The sequence below is a fragment of the Aristolochia californica genome, unplaced genomic scaffold (genome assembly GCF_029961685.1).
Source record: "Aristolochia californica isolate CCGP_79_NKW_82.1479 unplaced genomic scaffold, dmAriCali1.0.hap1 SCAF_13, whole genome shotgun sequence".
Classification (NCBI taxonomy): domain Eukaryota; kingdom Viridiplantae; phylum Streptophyta; class Magnoliopsida; order Piperales; family Aristolochiaceae; genus Aristolochia; species Aristolochia californica.
This window is the reverse complement of record NW_027181804.1, coordinates 1,915,966-1,935,237: the sequence shown is the minus strand read 5'-3', so window position 1 is coordinate 1,935,237 and position 19,272 is coordinate 1,915,966. Positions and strand designations below refer to the sequence as shown.

Sequence of the window (19,272 nt, the reverse complement as noted above, 5' to 3'; positions counted from 1 at the left end):
TATTCCATCATCCAAATCACTATACTAGGCTGTGAATCATTTTATAGACAGCTAATGTGGGATTTTTACGTTTGCTAAATCTGTACGAACCTTATATCATACAATTAAACTATAAGAGCGGATAACTTTTTAGTGAAAAAACCAAACCTTTTTGGTGGGCATAAGACAGCCAACATGCAGAAGCAGTACTACTGCGGCAGGAGTCTCACTGCGACCTGTCAAACACTTACCAAATGTTTGTAGATTAACTTTAAAACTTAAAAAGAGTAGTGAAATTGCAAGTGCCAGCGGGTAGAAACAGATTGCACAGAACCTGCTGCACTCCAAAGAGTTCTTGTCTCTGTATAGTCATTTAAGATAATAACTCATTTGATGGTTTTTTGAGAGAAATTTTGATGTGGCAAAACAAAATATCTTGCATAATATGGATATAAGAGGATGGTGGCCTCAAAGTCAGAATAGAACTATTCATTTTTTTCCCAAAAAGAACACCCCTGTTTGAAAAATGGGGAGCCAGCTCAAGCATATATGATACATATAGAAACAAAAGAATAATAGAAGCATTAAAATAATGAAACGAACTTGATATAAAGGCAACCTCTGCTACTCATCTTCAACATCAAATCCACCTATTCGCTGCCGTCTTCTATCAAACACAGCTTTGAAGGACTCGCGTTCTGCTCTTAGTTGCTCTAGGAACGTAGTTCGCTTCTTAGGCTCATCCTTTCTCTTGGTTTCCATTGAATTCACTTTCTCCTCATCCGGTAAAGGATTTGAACCCTGTCGATATTTAATGAGGTGAGTGGCATGTTCCTTGGTAAGCACACAACCCATATTGCCCATTATTACTAATAGCACCAATAATATTCAAATATTAAACGCATATCATTAACAAAATCAACACCACTCATAGTATGAAAATATGTGACCCCATGCAAAAATATTCTATTTATTATGAAAACATAGCAGGCATCTGAGTAGCAAATTATCAAACTTTCATTGTAAATTATTCAGAAAAAAGTGTTTTAACTTCCATTCATTCCAACTGAAACAGTAGGTGTGCCACTAACCAGATTGTAGCCAGCACCAGGCCCAATTATCAGTGAGATGTTAGAATTTTTGGCTGCACCAATAGAAAATCCTCTCTTCTTCCCCACCTAAATTAAAAGAAAAAAGACAACCGATATGAGAGATTTCTTTCAGGCATTAAAATTTATGGTCCTTTGAAGGACCCTTCATATATTAATGAGAACAACAGAAGAATCAGGAAGACAACAATATTTGGAAACCGTTTCAAAAAAACAATATTTGGAAACAGTAAAAGCAACATAACATTTTTTTTAAATAATGGATGACTTTTTATTACTAAGATAAAACAAGAACAGGTGTGTGTGTGTGTGTGTGTGTGTGTGTGTGTGTGTGTGTGTGTGTGTGTGTGCGAGAAACACCCTCAGCCAACGATCCAAATTCCTTGTTAGCAGACAAGCAACATAAATTAAGTACACTTGACCATACGTGACATACCTCATCACCCCAATGAACAGATTTGACACCCTTTCTGTAGGTATGAATCAACCCTGAAAGTGCATTTGAATGCTCCCCAGAACCCTCATTTTTCTCAATATCGCAATGTATGTCTTCCGACCATTTACTCCTTCCTAATTCCTTTACTTCTTCCAGTGGTTCATCTCCTTCGTCCTTCCATCTCTCTCCAGCTTTTGACAAGCCTAATTGACAAGATCTTGGTGTAAGAAAAGTCGCCATCTTTCATATAATTTATCATGTAATTCCTAAGAATGATGCAGCAGGTCACGAATCTTTATCTTTTTTTCTTATTATTTTAACTATATGATGAGGATAGCTAGAATCACATAGTTTGGCTTAGTATAACAGATATTGCTTTTTTTTTATTTTTTGAAAGATAAAAGTGGGATTTACTAAAAAAGAAGAAAGACATAAAAAACACCATGAAAGAATGAGGAAGGATTTCAAATTCAGCAAACCAAACTAATGCGACTTTCATTTTTTAACTTGCAATGTGTTCATTGAAGAAATAAAAAATAGATCAAAGCACATAAGAAGAGCCCAAACATAAGCAGGGAACAGAGAATGGGAGGGACTCCCCAACCACTGGGATTGGCCAAAAGACACCCTCCTCAGCTAATTCATCAGAGACAGTTAAAGGCACAAGGTGTGCTTCAATCCTGGACTCTATTCTATATCTGCTTCAACATCCAAGGGGGGAAGCATTGCTTTGACATCCACTTTCTAACAAGAGCTGTTCCCCTCCAACAATTACTAGAGAACTTCTGAGCAGCATGCTTGGTCTAGAAAAAACGATACTGTTACATCTAGAAGAAAACATGGAGGCAGATATTGACCATTGGGTAGAACTTGTGGGACCAACCGGCAGCTTGCCATTGGCCACTGAAGGAGTTGCCCCCAACCTCTCCTTTCTCCTTTTTCTTTTCTTTTTTGAACTTTAGAAATTTTCATTAAAAAATTATTTATGTTACATATAACATCAATGATCATTGGACAACATCAAGGGGGAGAGATTCTGCAAATACAAGAGAGGGTCGAGAAACTCCCAGCTTTGCAAGATCATCAGAGATGCTCTTTGCAGGGCCAGTTGTGCTGCCAGAAAATAGTCCAAGAGAAGGATGACTCACTCTCCTATTTCTCATGTGATGATAATAGAAGATGGCACATAGACACATCGGCTATGGTGAAAAGCATGTAACAAACATTGCAATGAAGGCAATGGTTTCCTGACTCTTCATCAGAATCCCATCCACAATCAGCAATTCTCTGTTCTTCTTAAAGAACAGGGAATTTAAGAGAATTCTTGAAGGAACGCCACCGTTGCTTTATCTTTTTTTAATGTCTCCCTGACTATTGCCGCATGTTGGATGGTTAGTTCAAACAATTTTGTTTCTTGAAGGAAAGCCACCGTTGCTTCTTTTGTTTTTTTAATGTCTCCCTGACTATTGCTCTTTTGCTGTGTAGACTAGACCATGTACGTTCTGGGACATAATGTTCATTGTTCACTAGCTCTGGTGTTGTCCTGCAGCTTTTTTGTTCTCTTGCAGCATGCGTCAATTTCTGCTTTGCACATTGTTAAGGAGGCGCCAAATTCGTCCATCTCCACTTCTAGCAATAGGTCTAACTGTTTCTCAAATGTCTTTAACTGGTCTTTGTCCTCTTCAATAGCTTTGTGCCCCTTCTCGTTTATAGGATCTATTTCCCTGAGAGTTTTCTGTATTGGTTTTTCATTTTTCTTTTATGAGAATTTTTTTATGCTTTCACTAGTTGGATTAATTTCCTCTAATCGTATGTGTACCTTAGTGGTACCCCTTTGATGTTTCCGACTGACCTGACTTTATTTTTGTGTAGGGGAGGGCATGGGATGATCGTAGTATCGTTTCTGGTTTTGCTTGGCGACGACGAGCTTTCCTGCCTCATCTCATGGCAGTGGTGATCGACTAAATCAAGTGGCACTTAGTTGGGCTTAGTTCATTGCCCTCATGAGATCGCCCCATGTAGCCTTATGCTGTTCATGCGTTCAACATTAGGAGGGTCCATCGGATTCTCAATATGAGATGGATAATCCACTTTCGCCTCCATCTTCAGGTCGCAATTAAGATTCGGGTTTCACTTTTGTATTCCAGTCAGTATCAAAACTGTCTCTGCCTCCACTCTAGAACCGCTCCTTGAATCGAGCTCATAACCGCATCTGGTGCTTTAAATTTCAAATTCGGATTCACCTCCTGTCGAGTTCTTGGTCATCGCAGTTTTTTAAGTTGTTGCAAACTCTCTATTGGTCGATGCACTACCCTTGTCAGCCACTGTCTCATTTTGAACTCGCATTGCTGCAACCGGGTGCTGTTTCACTATCGTCAAAGCAAGACCTGATCACCAGTTGCCAAGGTCAAACTAAATTTTGATGACGACTCCTTAAGCAAACCCAAGGCTGGCCAGTATTGGTAGCAAGACTAGAGAACACTCAAGAACAGTAAATCATTTTTGGGTCCAACAGGTATTTGTAGCTCCCTAGAAGCACAACCCTCTGCTCATCTTGCAGGAGTATATCTTTATGCCCAACCTAAGTACTCGTAGAAGATGACCCAGAAGTAGTAACTTCATGGTTTGCCAATGCAAGCACCCTCCATGGAAGATGAGACATAGTATTGTTACAAGGTGGGACCCACCATGATCACGTGAGGTGGCATGATGAGTCAATCACATGAGCTGGAATCCTTATCACATGAGTTGGAAGATTTGACAATCTTCCTTGATTAATGTAATCGATTTATCTTCCCTTGATTTATGTAGATTTGGATAATCATGATTGATGTAATTAGGGATACTAGGGATCCTATCTAATCTCTTAATATGTAATTGAAAAAGTATAAATAGGGGTCTTGGTTGAAGGGTTCAATCAAGCTCTCCACTTCTCAACTTGTGAAGAATCTCTCTCTAGCCTAAACTCTTTTTCTCTCTTTTCTCTTCTCTCCTCTCTACCCGAGCTCTCTCTCTATCTCTCTCTCTCTCTCTCTCTGTGTGCTCTTTTTCTTCTCCCTCTCTCATCTTACTCGAGGTTTCAATCATGAGGTCCTAAATTCAACAAGTATAATGAAATATCCTCCTCTTGTCCATGTTATTTGAAAGCACACTCTTTGATCAGCAAATTCTTTCTCAGATCAACTAGCTAAGAGGAAGTTTCCTGACAACGTTCTTGCTATGTGGAACTCTTACCCATTACTTACTAAAGAAAACTGTTGATTTCTCGGAACAACATATAAACACAAAAGATCTCAAGGGAAGGAGAGAAAAGAGGAACCCTAACTCTTGGGACAGAGGAAAGAAGAAACCAAGGGAGAGAAAGAAGAGAAAAAAAGAGAGAAGTGTATGGACGAATTTGAGCCAAGAAGAAGAGGCTTGAATGTTCTACCCCATGCTTTGAGGTTATATTTATAGTTGTGGGAAGGTGTTTATAATGACTACAATGCCCTTAAGGTTACATGTTTTAAAAGAAAAAAAGACATAAGAAGACATACACCAGCTTGCATAATTATAATTTTATGTCATCTTTATAGAAGCTCTCCTTATTTACAAGTCATGTCACCCCTACACACGTGGGTGTCTTTTAACACTCCCCCTCAAACTGGTGTTTGTAACTTCGCTCTGCAAATAATCTTTGTTAAGAACTTGTGTGCTTGTAAATAAATTTTAATCTTGTGTGGAACTCTTACCCATTACTTACTAAAGAAAACTTTTGCACATAGAGCTTGATTTCAGAAAGGAGTACCCAAGTTTCTGCTTCATGTGGGTTCAAGTGCCTAACTAGGCCAGACAAGGCCAGTAAGACAAGTCCATTACCACATTACTTTGGAGCTCCCATCTAAGTTTACTTTAGTCAGCCTGAAGAGAGGAGGATCCACATTCAAAGAGCACTTCTTGTTTTTTCCCCAAAGAGAGAGAGAGAGGGGTGAGTCTAAGACAGTTCAACATACGGGGGTGTCCTTCTCCCCCTATAGGGCATCTGAAATTAAATTTTGATGGAAGCAACCTTGGGAATCGTGGTCCCTCAAGTGAGGGAGTGTAACCAGGGACAGCACTAGGTCTTTCTGGACCAGCATTCTCTCACTTGTTAGAAGCAGAGCTTCTAGCCCTCTAGTAAGAGGGTATTTTCCTCTTCACTCAAAGATGTTCTATAATTATACAAGGGGATTGAGAGGTGATCATATATTGGTTTGGAAAAATAAAGTCCCCCACCATGGAAGTTGAGGCATACATATGAAGAAATTTTCTCTCTTTGTTCTGGCAGAAAGATTATTTGGCAGCACAACATTAAGATCAACAAACTCATATGCTGACTATTTGGTGAAAGAGGGTGCCTCGTGCCTCCATTTAGTGACTGGAAATTATCACTGGCTTTAAACTTTGGGCTATGGCCTGTATTCTTTTTTAAGCCTTAAGCTTTAAGTTTGTATTGTTTTTTCTATAAGCAATAAAGCTATTCGCAATTCTTCAAAAAAAAAAATATATAAGTTTGACATTTCTTGTTAGGGTTTTGCTCCCCTGATTTCTGTATTGTTCTCTCTCTGTTAACATCATTTTCAAAAAAAATATAAGTTTAACATTTCTCAAAGGTGATAGCAATTGATTCAAAATACTTAATGCTGAAGTCATAGATTATACATTAAATATAAGCAACTTGATTTCTCTTTATTATTGATTTCTCAAGCAATAAAAGCCAAACAACTTGGCCAAACAACTTGGCTCCTCCTCTGCTGAGCTCCAGGCCTTATGACTTAGCCTCCTGATTTCAAAGACAGATTCCAGGGTTCTCTTCACGGGTGACTCTCGTTGTGTCATCTCTTGGTGCTCCACACAGAAAGAGCCTCATTGGCATCATTGGACCTGTTTTTAATGAAATTCTTGAGATTGCTGATTGTTTTGTTTGCAATTGGAGTTATGTTCCCAGAGCATCAAATTATTCAGCTGAAGCTCTTGCTACAGTGGGGGTTTCCCGTCAATCCCTCATTGTTAGGGACCCCCACAATCTGTTCCTCTTTACCGTTTAGCTTAATGAAATTCCACTTTTTTTCAACAAAAAAAAAAGCCAAACAATTTTTTCCAACAAAAACAAAAACTGAATAGCTAATCGTTAAAACCATCATTTCTCATCCTTTTGCACAAGTTATTGTCTGATACCATTGTCCCTCCCCCCATTAATTATTGTTAGAACAATTCAGCATACAAGCCAGCCACCATGAATTTCTTGAAAAAGCTACAAAATGCAACAGATAATGTTTGCAAACATCTTGATATACAAAAGAAGAACATATATCCATGTCTCAAAAGGAAGATAAGTGACATAATTAAATTAGTCAACGTAAAATAAAACACACATTAACAGCATAGAACTGCAGAACCTGCAAATTGAATTTGTACATACCATTAGTGGCATCAACTGTAGAAGGTTGGTCAACTGTCTCAGCATCCTTTCTGCCATATGATTCAGAGGTATGTTGTCCATCACAAGTCTCATCTTCCATGTCCATGTCCACCTGGTAAAAAAATTCATCAACTGGATAACATACTCTTGGTGCAGCTTTGATGTTGAAATTGGTAGAATGAGAAGTGTACTACTATCTTAACCATGGCTATAGTAATTCAGAACAAAAGAATTTATCATTCTAACATGGACATGGATACACTTTTTTTTTTTTTTAACTAGTGAGTTTTTTTAAATGGTTATTGGCTTTATCACTAAAGGCTAAATTTTTTTTGAAAAAACAATGGCAATCACCCTTAAATAACAGTAGGACAAGAGTTCTCCAACACAAGGGAAGGAAGAGTAACTCCTTCCTTAGCCAACTTAGCTGCAATGCAATTGGCAGAGCACAGAGAGGCCCTTGAAGAACATAGAGAAATCTCCAGCTTATAACGCTTGTTGAGTCCTCCTCAATGAGCACTGGCCTCTGAGAAGTGCTAATTGAAGAGCTTGACGACTTGGAGCAGAGCATGCATTTCTGCTTCAGCAGAGTAACATGGGAGCAGCAGGCCTGAGAAAGTAAGCAGCAATGAACCTTCGTGATTTCTGATGGCCACGGGATTCCCCAAAGAAGACCCATTGATCACCCACTGAAGTTTAGATTTAGGTGGCTGGGAGGGGGGAGAGAGAAATCAAGCAGGGTGCTGAACATGACATTGAATAGTGAATGAGAATGATTGAAGTTTTGCCCATGATTTCTGATAATTGAACGAGGAAGACGGGGCAGGCTCTTATAAGTTTTGCCCAAATGATTGAAGTTTAAAAGATGTGTTCAATAATGCTTCCGATTGATCATCCAAGGGGTTGCTGATACAGTTGACATCCAAAGAGACCTGTCCATTGATGAGAGCCAAATTTCTCCAATGTTGTGCTCCAAATAAAAGAAGAGAAGGGGCAGTGGACAAAGAAATGATCCACTGTTTCATGCATAAAGAGTCAATGATTGGGCATCCCCCTTTTCTCATGACAAGTGAGGATATTCCTAAAGGCAGCACTCCATAGGAAAGCCAATTAAATCTCATATCTGGGAAATTCTGTTCATCATTTGACTGTTGAGAGAAACAAGGAGCTAAGGTTAGTGTCCATATTGGCTGCTCATCACCATCCACCCAGAATTTTGCTGACTCAAGTAATTTAAGCAGCACTGAAACATCATTAAGTACTCTCCTAAAGTGGAGACCCGCCAAGATCGGGTGCTGTTAAAAATGCTTCTGGAAACTTGAACTGTAAAGTCTTTGATCTGGGCAAGGTTGGTTAAATAGCCGTGGGAATTAGCTTTTAAGAGCAGTAGTCCCTATCCACAAATCAGACCAGAATCGAGTGTTGGAGGCAGATCTAGTATGGAATCTGACATGCCTAAGAAAAAGATGTTTGCATTTAAGAATTGCTCTCCATATATTTGAGGTTCTGTCGGTGCCACGGGAGGAAACCAGCAGTCAGCCCCAATGCAATATTTACAATTTGGCTCCCTCAGTATTTTTTTATTGTTGCAAATCTCTACAACCATCTAGAAAGTAAAGCTTCATGCATTAGCTTCATTTTCTTGATACCCAGGCCCCCATCTTTCTTTTGCAAACCTCTTCCCGTTTGACTGGAGAAAATCTATTTTCTCCAAAGCCCACTAGTGAGTGATTATATTTTATTGCCAAAGAATGAGAACAATACAGAAGGGAGGGAGACGGAGATCCTCAACTCTCAAGGGGTAAGGGGATAAGAATCCCCAACAATTACATGACTCTCTGAGACGCCTTCTTTAGGCAGACTATCAGAAATACTATCGGCAGATCTGAGAGTGTATTGAGACTTGACTTCTAACAAGGAACTAATGCTGAGAATTTCATAAAAGATGTGGTGAAGCCTCCAAGGAGGAGGGGTATTTAGACAGCCAACCAATAACTAGGGAGGAATCTCCCTCTATAATCACCGGAGAGAAAATCGTTGAGAGTAGAGACTGATCCCAGAGAGAAGAGCTGAGGTTTCTGCTTGGACAGCACCTCAAATGCCGGCTGGGCCAAAGAAAACTGATGCTCTTTTCATGATCCTAAACAACACCCCCAAAACCTGCTGGACCTGGATTCCAGACGAAGCTGTTGTCAAAGTTCAACATCATCCAACCAAGAGGAAGGGGAATCCAAGGGACAGATGAAAGGGGAAAGCTCTCTTTGTAATTCATATGTTGCTGTCAATTTCTTTTAAAGATAGATGAGATGAAGAGAGCCAAATGCATGGCCAAAGACAGGAATGAGTGAAGAATCTTTTCAATGACTCCCCCAGTTGAGCTGCTTTTTCTATAGAATGTGTGGTCATTCTGCTCTTTCCAAATATAACAAATTATAGCTGCCAAAGGACTTCCATAGAAAACTGCCCATTTTGGAGAAGGGGTTGCAAATGTGCTTGAAAGAAGAAGCTGGCTAAAGCGGCAAGAAAACATGTTTGAACCCTGAACTTAGGTTAGCTCCCAGACTTGAGAGGAGAACGGGCAGTGGAGGAAAAGATGGTTGGCTGTTTCCTCGGTGTTGTTACAAAGTTTGCAAAGAGAGTTGACTATTTGCTGCACTCTTTTGAAGAGCTCATTGCAAGTAAGCAATTTTCATGGATTGCTGTCCAGATGAAGTGAATTACCCTGATTAGGCCCTTTTCAAAGATATGGATTATTCCATAAATAAGGAAGTAGACAGTAGTATGAATTTGTCAATGTTATCAGAATACCCGAACCAGAGAATTGAACCAGGTTCACTTGGACCAAGTCCTTCCAGCAGACCAAATCCTTGAGAAAATGGGCATCCAGTCAAAACCCATCTGACCAACAGGGTTTTGACTGGTTACCCATTGACCAGGCCCCTATGCGACTACAGTAGGGAGGAGGCTTTCCTCTTCCCTCTCACTTTCAACAACCAAGAAAATCCCTCCTGCTCTCCTCGCTGCTTTGCCTGGCAACAGCCCCTCTGTCGTCTCTGAAAAGAAAGGGGAAGAGAGCAGAGCCCCCCTTCCCTCCCCATCTATCTGTAACAGAAAGATGAAGGAGGGTTCTCTTTTTAATTAAAAAAAAATATTTATGACTCCCTTAGGTGCAATCTCAACACCCTTTGTGGTCTCGGCCCACTAATGGCACCCCAACAGCTAAATTTTGACAACAGATCAAAAGGAAATCCAGGCCCCTCTGGCATTGGAGGCATAGTTTGTGACCGCTCAGGTACAAACCATCTAGATTTTCCATGCCTTTTGGGCGTAAGTGATTCTGCTTAAGCCAAATTCAAAGCCCTCCTTCAAGCTTTAAGCTCTACATAGCAAAGTCTCAGCCCCTCTAATCAATTTAAGGTGATTCAATTATTGTTATTAGCTCAATGCATGGAAATTCTTCCCCTCCGTGGCAGCTTGGCTACATCTATGAAACTTGAGATCTAGTAAGGTCACTGTCCGATCTTGGCTGCACGTCACCTCATGCTGCTAATAATGAACCTGCCGTATTGGCAAAGGAGGCAGTATCTTGCCCATTCCCTTTGTGCTAAAGGCCTCTTTGGTCTTCCTTTGATATTTGTTTCATTTTCTTTAGCAATTAAAAGCCATCCAACCCTAACTTGCTCACCACTGAGAAATCAATCCACTCAAGACTATCATGGGCAGTAGCACTAAAGAAGATACTGCACCCCCTAGCTCAATAACAAGAAAGCATTGGAGGACCATGAGCAATTTCAGAGGTGACCCACTCACTCCCCCCCCCCCCCAACAACCACCACCAGCAGCCAGCTGAAACTGAATTTCTATGGATCTTCCAATGGTACCCAGGGCCATCTGGTTTCAGAAGTTCCATCATAAATCAAGATGGGGCCTTCTTGCTATTCTATTCTGCGACAAAAGGATTTGTCAACTCTTCTCAAGCTGAAGTCCATGACCTATGCTTTGGTCTAAGGTTATTTGCACCAAAATTCAACTCCCTAGTTGTTAGCAAAGGTCATTCAACTAATGTGATAAGTTGAGCTTCAAAAAGAGCATCAGCGCATTGGAGATTTGCTTCTCATTTTGACAAAATCAATGACCCAGTGGCATAGACAAATTGAATGGATCGTGAAGCAAACTCAACCTCAGACTCAGTGGCAAAAGGAGTCTCACAGAGATACCTAGCTTTTGGAGCTTCTCTGCCATTGTAACCTAGTGGTCCTCCCTAACTTAACTTTATTGTTGCATCTCTAATTGCTATCAATAAAAGCATTTGCCACTTTAAAAAAAAAAAAAAAAGCCATCCAACATTTCAAAAGAAATTAAAAGAACTAAATTAATTTAAATTTTATTCATGTGAATAATTTTTTTCCTTTTTCATTTTTCTTAAATAATTAACTAATAATAATTTTCTTCAAAACTAGAAAATGAACGATGAGTTTTTTTTCTAATGAAGTCAAGGGGTGGGAGTTGAGAAGTCAAACATCCAATTGTCTGACATTGTTTTTGTATTTCTATCCAGATTTTTTTTAAGTCAAGGTGAAATCTACCTTCACTAATCAATGGCTTTTACAAATCCAACTGTTCAAGGATTTTCCGAAACCTGAACTTTTCAATAACATTTCATTCAATATAACAGCAAATATAACATTTAATTTTTTTTAAAAAGAAGGAAAAAGATCAGAAAGGGCAAAAGTTTGAGAAGACTCCAAAGACAATCTTTTCCCTCGTAAGTAACAAAATGAAACTCAAGATTTTCGTAATTAATTATCCAAGAGTTGAGTGCAGATATGCTATAAACCTAGAAAGCTTCACAATCACTTACCTCTTGGATACTTCCCTCATTCAGATCATCCCCTCGAAACAATGACTGTCACGCCAGTGAGATAAGAAATTTTAAGACCAAGTGTATAAACAGGTTCGAGGCATTGACTCTGAGGAGGAGATAGCCCTCTGTTCTTCTTTCAGAAAACGAAACACAAGATTGTAAGTTGACAAACCTGGACATCTAGTTGCAAGTACAAAGGAGGAGATTGTTCCCATTGGTCTGCCATCTTCTGTATGTCACCTGATGTGAATCCATGCAAATTTCTGGCAGCACAACCCTAAATTCCATTGGGAAATTAACTTGAGAAAAGCAATTCCAATGAAAAATCTTCTCAAGAACCAATTAACCTTAGACTAGATGAAGCCACTGTAATATAGGAATACTGACACCATGAAGTGCCAATAAACTAAAATCCAGGGGTTGTGGCACCAAATTGCCCAAGATAATGACTTATGTAAGGGAAAAGGCCATTTTTCACTTCTGAAATTCCCAGAGGAGCATAGGAAGCAAAATGTATGAAACACGAAAAAATAAAATCTACTTCTCATCCTGTCAAGGAAAATTTGACACAGAATCATAAAGCAGCGGGAAGGATCAAAAACAACCAGAAAGATTAAATAGTTAAGACTTAAAACTAAAAAAAGAAACAGAAGCAAGCAAAACGTTTGCCCTTTAAAAGGGAAAGAGGCTGACAGTCATAAGCTAAAAGTCAGAAATAAGAATTTTTTTCAAAATTTTGGCAGATTTTGTCTTTTGAAAATCTCTTTACAAAATTGATAAATAGAGCTTAAATTTGAAGAAATAGTTAATACTTGAATTCCTCCAGTTAAATCCCTCTCATATTTTGACCCTTTGGGTTTACCTCTCTCTCACCTTTGATTTCATATTGCTTGTTCACCAATAAAAAGGCAGGCAAAGTTGTAATATTAGTGAGTGGATCACTCCATGGCCCGCTGCTGAAGTTGGATAGCTTAAGCTTAATTTTGATGAAAGCTCTTTCAGCAACCTGGGCCTAGCTGGTATGAATGGGGTTAATAAAGACCACAACTGTATTGGTTTACTCAGGATCTTTGGTGTGTGGATTCCACAGAAGTAAAAAGCCAAGCCCTCTTGCAAGGAGTTAAACTCTTCTCACAGCAATTCAGCTGGGACTCAGCAAATGTAACCGTTTGGATGAAACAAATTCTCTAGAGTCTCTCACAAGTCTTTGATGAGATAATGAATATGTAGTCAGCTTAATGTATAATGGCAGCATACTTCGAGATCTGCCAACAGTATCTCAGATTATCTTTCCTCTGTTATTCAAGAAATAATGGATATATATGGTAACAAGGGGGGTCCAGGCACTCTCTTAGTAGCAGACTCTATCCCTATCCTCTCCCTCCACTGTGTAACTTTTTCTTCTTTGAAAATTTTCCACAATGTATTTTGATTTTCTCCAGAAGTTATAAAGCTCAATAAGTTCACTCCACCCCCCCCCCCCCCCCCCCCCCCCCACACACACACACACCCACACACCCAACCCCCAAAAAAAAATAATGATAAACATTAAAATTTAAAATAAAAATGAAATGTAAAAAATTAGGAAGCAGCTGAAGCAAAAAGAGAGCACTTACAATGGGGTCCTTGTATGTCGCTTCTAGCAAGTAGACTTCATATCCAGACATCTGCAAAAAAAAGAAAAACAGAAACAATAAGCAGCAGACAGCATGAGAAATGAAGATGCTCTTGAGTAGAAATAGTAAAGCCGTTTTCCTTAAAAAAAAAAAAGATTCTAGTTATACAAAATAACAATCACAGACCAGGTAGTCATCATAGCAAGTAAAGGAAAGATAATTCCTCCCTTTATTCATTTTTTATGATAAATATGCTTCTCCTCTATTCACAACATACAATTTAATAGATGTCAGTAACAATTATTAGAGTTGCACAAAGCAACAACAGCTATAGAAATGAAAGACAATCAAGAACATGGCAAAAAACTGCACAATAGGACAAGTGAAGAATAAGCTAAAAAAAGCAGCAAACATCAACATATTAACATAAAGTGGACATAACCACAGAATACCACACTGGCATGGAGTGATTCGAGACATTTTTACTATTTTCTGGCATATAGAACTTTTTTTTTGTCTGAAATAGTGAAAGGCTTTTATTACTCAGAAATCTTAGAATACAGAAAAAAACAGCTTAAGCTACAATTGGGAATGAGCCTCCAACCAGTAACAAAGGCCTGGAGACACATTCCTTAGCAAGAAAATCCAAGATATAATTTCACAGCTCTAAGTGGATGCTGCCACGACTCAACTTGAGAAGAGTAATACATTATTGTCATCAAAGATAAAACAAAACCACCATGGAGGGGGAGCTTTTCTTCATCCAACTAACCAGAAAACCAAGAACCAACATACACTCGCACAGTTTGTAACATACAAGATAAAGAAGGTTTACCTTTGCAGTTGCCCAAAATTGAGCAAAATCGGCTACCCGCAGATTGCGGTCATCCACTAAGAAGAGGGCACACATGCCAGCCAACAAATGGGTCAATAAGCGAACAACACTGCATCTGTAGTTAGTTAAAGTGGAACGCAGTGCAGAGAGCACTGGACCAAGCACCATTTATCTTAACATAAAATAATTTATTTTTCTTCAATGTCTAACTCACTAAAAGAATACTTAATAAAAGCCAAAGACCCATCAAGCTCTCAAAGAAAACGGATAGAATTAATTGCAAAGAAGTTTCTGAAGCAGAAAAGGAGTTGTGATCAAACAAGAAACGAACCGCTAACAAGCAAATTCCCCAGCAACAGAGAATAACAACAAAAAACAACGAATGCCATCTAAAAGGACAAGTGTCCCTATGTAACTCAAGCGCAGATCCAGGTATATTTGGCTTACCAAAACCCTGTGACTTTGAATGAAATTATGAAGTATGTTAATATAAGATTCATACCGATTACAAAAGTAAAGATCCCCTCCTCCAGGGTCTTCTTAAATGATTTCAACATGCTAGATCGATAAGCCTGCCAACAAACATTTAAGATTCAGAAAATCATTGCACGCTTCATTTCATAAAACTAAGCACGCATAGCAAACATCATCACGAAGACACATGTTCAGTTCTATCTCCACTTATGGAATTCTTGGTTAATACAAGTAAACTTTTACTTAGACAGTTTTTCAGCATCTCATTGATGAAATTTTTACAGACAAGAAGCAAATAATTTACCAAATCTCACTTTCAGACAGAATATTGTGCATTTCTAGAACAACAAAAAAGAGGGTAGCTAGAAACCATAATACTTTAGAACAATGAAACTTTTCAAGCTTCGCCTCTTTTTTTATGAAATGTTGATAGAAGCTTCACCTCTATTACTTCTTCTAAGTTAAAAATGTGAAAAAGAAGCAAAAACACTTTACATCACCTCCTCCATCTCTGGTTCATAACAATACTCCATCACCTTCTTGGTGATTCTCTTTTTTCCTTTGACTGAGTTAGAAGAAGATTTAGAGCCGTCAACTTCCTCAACCTTCAAAAGGTATGATTACAAAAAGATTAAATTAAAAATGCTGCCAAGAATGAGAAAAAAATAATATAAAAAAGTGAAACTAAAATTAAAATTTGAAGTTTTTAGACACAGAAATCTAAATTTTTGCCAATTGTGACAAAAAAAATGGACATTTGATAACTTTCAACTAAAAGATGGACAGAAACCTTCTCAACTTCAATCATGAAGTAATCATCCATGGAATGAATACGGGGTGCCTTGCCCCCATTCTCAACTTCCAGATCACGCAAAAATTTAGCCAAGTAGCTCTTTCCACTACCTATACAATAGAATATGCAAATTGATTTTTCAGCATACGTAATGAGAATTTATCAAGAAAACCAAAGCAAAATTCAACTGTAATTAATCAATAAATAAAAAATAAGAAAGGAAGAATGACAACCTGGAAGTCCTCGAAGTATGACAACAACATGAGGTGGACGACTTGCCCGATGCGGCAGCTTAAATATATGAGCCGCATCAACGAGCTTAGGCGTATCTCGAACCAGATGTTTTGAAGGAAAAGTTGGGCTTCTTTCTGGAAATGTCTTAGGTGATAATTGGTGGCCAAACTGCCCATGTAACAAATACATGCCACACAAATGACAATAATGAGTACAATGTGACTGTCCACCGTAGCAACCAGAAAACCAACCTTGCCTAGGAGGTTTTTTTTGAAAAAGATGTATTTATATTAACAAGAGAAAAATTACAAAGGAAGAGGGAGCAAATCCTAACAACAAAAAAAATGGTGAACTCTTAGAAATAACCTTCTAATAAAACCCAGTTTGAGTAGCTCATCAAACTAGCTTTCCCTACTTGCAATCATGATTTTGTTGCAGACATATAGAGGGAATGATATTGGCAATATCTTTTAAGAAGTAAAAGGATGCTCCACCCCCTATGATAATGTACTATGGAAGATCTGTCAACACTCACCATGTGAACATACAAGCCAGTATCTGAAAGGTCGCCCATTGTTTTATTCTCACCCTAAAGACACTTGCATTAACTCATGTTGGAAATTCTGATCTTCATAAAAATCCAAGAAGCCCAAGATTGTTTCTTTTTGAAAGTTAACGGAGCCAAAATTTCGTTGTTCTATAACCTATTGAAGTGCTGACATATACAAATAATGACTCAAAAGCAAAGCAATCAAAGCTGCTGGGAAAAAAATCAAGGTAGGCAATAACCCATTAATGTGAATGGTCATCAGTTTCAATCTTACTTTCATTATGTCATCAGAAAGATGTTTAAAGCAATGACCTATGGTTGCCTCATCGGAATTAAAACTTCAAACAAAACAAAATTTTAAAATACACAACATATAATGCACATAACTACCATGGCAACAGCAAAGAGTGAGTCAAAAATTAAATAAGCCAGGGGACATACCTCAGCAGAAAACTGAGGAAGAGCATGTCCAGGTGGGTTATTATAAGTGAAGCTCTGAGCTGATGACTGGACAGGAAAAGCTTGAACCGAGGGGGGATCTGACAAATGCACAGCAGCTGAAGTGAGTGTCATGGGTGAAGATGTAGTCTGGAGGTGCGGTAGAGGGGGCAGATGCGGATCCACTGGAAAAGGTTGTGGTGGCAAGGGAGGCAATGGAGACCGTGCATCAAAAAGTTGAGCCCGTGTCGCATTTTCCTGACCCGAAGAAGAAAGGCAACCACCAGGTTTGCTCATGGACGATTGCTCAAGAGTTTTATATGTTCCTTCATGTGGTGCAATTTCTGTGTGTGGGTGGTATCCGCGCTGCGTCTTTGGATTACTATGTGGATGATTCTCAGTTAGGCACTGAGGCTGCTTATGCGGGAAAAACAGAGAACTTTCATTGGGTTGAAGCCGGTGGTTTTCGTGAAAACCTTGAGAAGCATTGCTCGCAAGGCTTATGTGACTGGATGAAGGGTGAAAAGCAGCTCGGGGAGGAGTATAAATTGTATCACTGTGAGATGGACCTTTAGATATTTCCTCCCTACCCCTGTAAAATTCGTCTTTCCCGTAGGAGCTATGAGCACCAGGGACACCAAAAGCTGGAAGTGGGGGGAAAATCGGGGCACTCCCGGAACCAAATCCAGGTTGATCATAGTTACTCATAGCTGCATTGTTGCGCCAATCTTTTCCAAGCCTTCTCTGCTCTTCGCTATCATACTGAAAATCTGTGCGGGGTTGTGAAGAAGCAGCAAGGCCCCCGTGATCCCTGATCAGATTCAACCTTCGTTCAACATCCGACGATGTTCTCAACTGATCATTCCTGAATGGAGGTGGAATCTGCGAAAGAGACCCCATACCGAAGTCATCTACTCTCGCCCGCTTATGAATCCTGTCGTTTTCCACACACTCCTCGCGTGGATACCCTCCACCAACAGCATAAGCTAGAGGCGGTGGCGGGGGTGCCGGATAATTGAGCATCTGAGGGTGACCATTCTGCCATGGCTGAGGTATTTGAAAAGGACCAAAGTGGTCAGGAGGAATAGGGGGAATGTGTGGAGGGTAGTGGCGGAGGTTGACATCCATGATGGGAAGGCCGTTCTGGGGATGACAGAAAGGGAAGTGGGGGAAAGAGCAAATAGGGCAGATTGCGTTGCCTGGGATCGGTGGCCGGAGACGCCATGATTGCTCCATCTTGAGAAACACAGAACGAGGTAGGGTTTTGACAGAAAATAAAACTGAGAGCGATTTAGTACAGGGAAGAGAACGAGTCCATTCGATCCATCGTTGTCATTCCATATACGTGTTACTCCAGAAGCCGGTCCGAGTCAACTCCGTGTACTCCTCCAGTCGATCAACTCAGTAAGTCTCGGAGACCGTTTGCCGCCCACTTAGTAACCCTAGAGAAAATAGAAGAAAAATATAGTTTCTCGTATGTGGATACACGTAAAAAATAAAATTATTAATATTTTAAAATTTTGATGATTAAAATTTTATCTCTAAGTTTTTATTTATTTTATTTTCTCTCCAAATGCCATCATTTTGTGAGAGAAAAATTATTAACTTAGAAGGAAAGTGAGTTTCTCTCTTTTTTTATTTTCTTTCAATGATTATCTGCTGCGAAGTATTAAAAAATAATTTTTTCTCCCCTTTTTTTTTTTTTGTGGGTTCCGTAGAAGCCCTTATGGAGTTATTCAAGTTTGAAACAAAAAGCGAAGAAAAAGAAACAAAAAAATAATAGGGAGAGAAAGATAATAGAAAATAAAATAAATTAGGTTTTTTTCTCCTGCTTGGATGTCCGTGGAAAATAGAAGAGAAATATAGTTTCTCTTAATTAGATGTATGAGAAAAATAGTAATATTTAAAAAATTTAATGATTGAATATTTCTCTCTTATTTCTCTTCCTTTTACTTTCTCTGCAAATTTCATGTTTTATTTTTTAAATTCCATTAAGTACGAGAGGAAATAAGTTTCCTATTTCCAATTTTCCAAATAAATTTTATTTTATTTTATTTTCAAATTTCATTATTTTGTGAGAGAAAAATTATTAACTAAAGAGGGAAAGTGAGTTTCTCTCTTGTTTTATTTTCTTCCGATGATTATCTGCTGCGAAATAATAAAAAATAATTCTCTCCCTTTTTTTTTGTGGATTACAAACAAGCCTTTATAGAGTTATTAAAGTCGCGTTTCAAAACAAAAAGTGGAGGAAAGTAAAAAAAAAAAAAAAAGAACAGGGAGAGAAAGAGAATAGAAAATAAAATGAAATAGGTTTTTTTTTCTTGTTTAGATGCCCGTGAAAAATGAAAGAGAAAAGAGAAAAGAAATATAATTTCTCTTATTTGGATGTACGAGAAAAATGGAGAAGAAAAAAATAGTAATATTTTAAATTTTTAATGATTAAATTTTTCTCTTTTATTTCTTTTCCTTTTACTTTCTCTGCAAATTTCATGTTTTTTTTTAGA

The 19,272-nt window shown here is 38.6% G+C and overlaps 1 protein-coding gene across 1 annotated transcript; it reads right to left on the bottom strand.

The window, feature by feature from the left end:
* Positions 1-447: 447 nt before the first annotated feature.
* On the bottom strand, positions 448-18,044 carry LOC137948865 (uncharacterized). The gene is made up of 13 exons (XM_068795050.1): positions 16,772-18,044; positions 15,780-15,948; positions 15,544-15,656; positions 15,254-15,358; positions 14,782-14,851; positions 14,280-14,335; positions 13,445-13,495; positions 12,001-12,105; positions 11,826-11,870; positions 6,965-7,076; positions 1,525-1,727; positions 1,071-1,157; positions 448-780 (listed from the first exon to the last, which is right to left on the bottom strand). The coding sequence occupies exons 1-13, from the start codon at positions 18,002-18,004 to the stop codon at positions 604-606; spliced, it is 2,526 nt and encodes an 841-aa protein (XP_068651151.1). The 5' UTR covers positions 18,005-18,044; the 3' UTR covers positions 448-603.
* Positions 18,045-19,272: the final 1,228 nt, after the last annotated feature.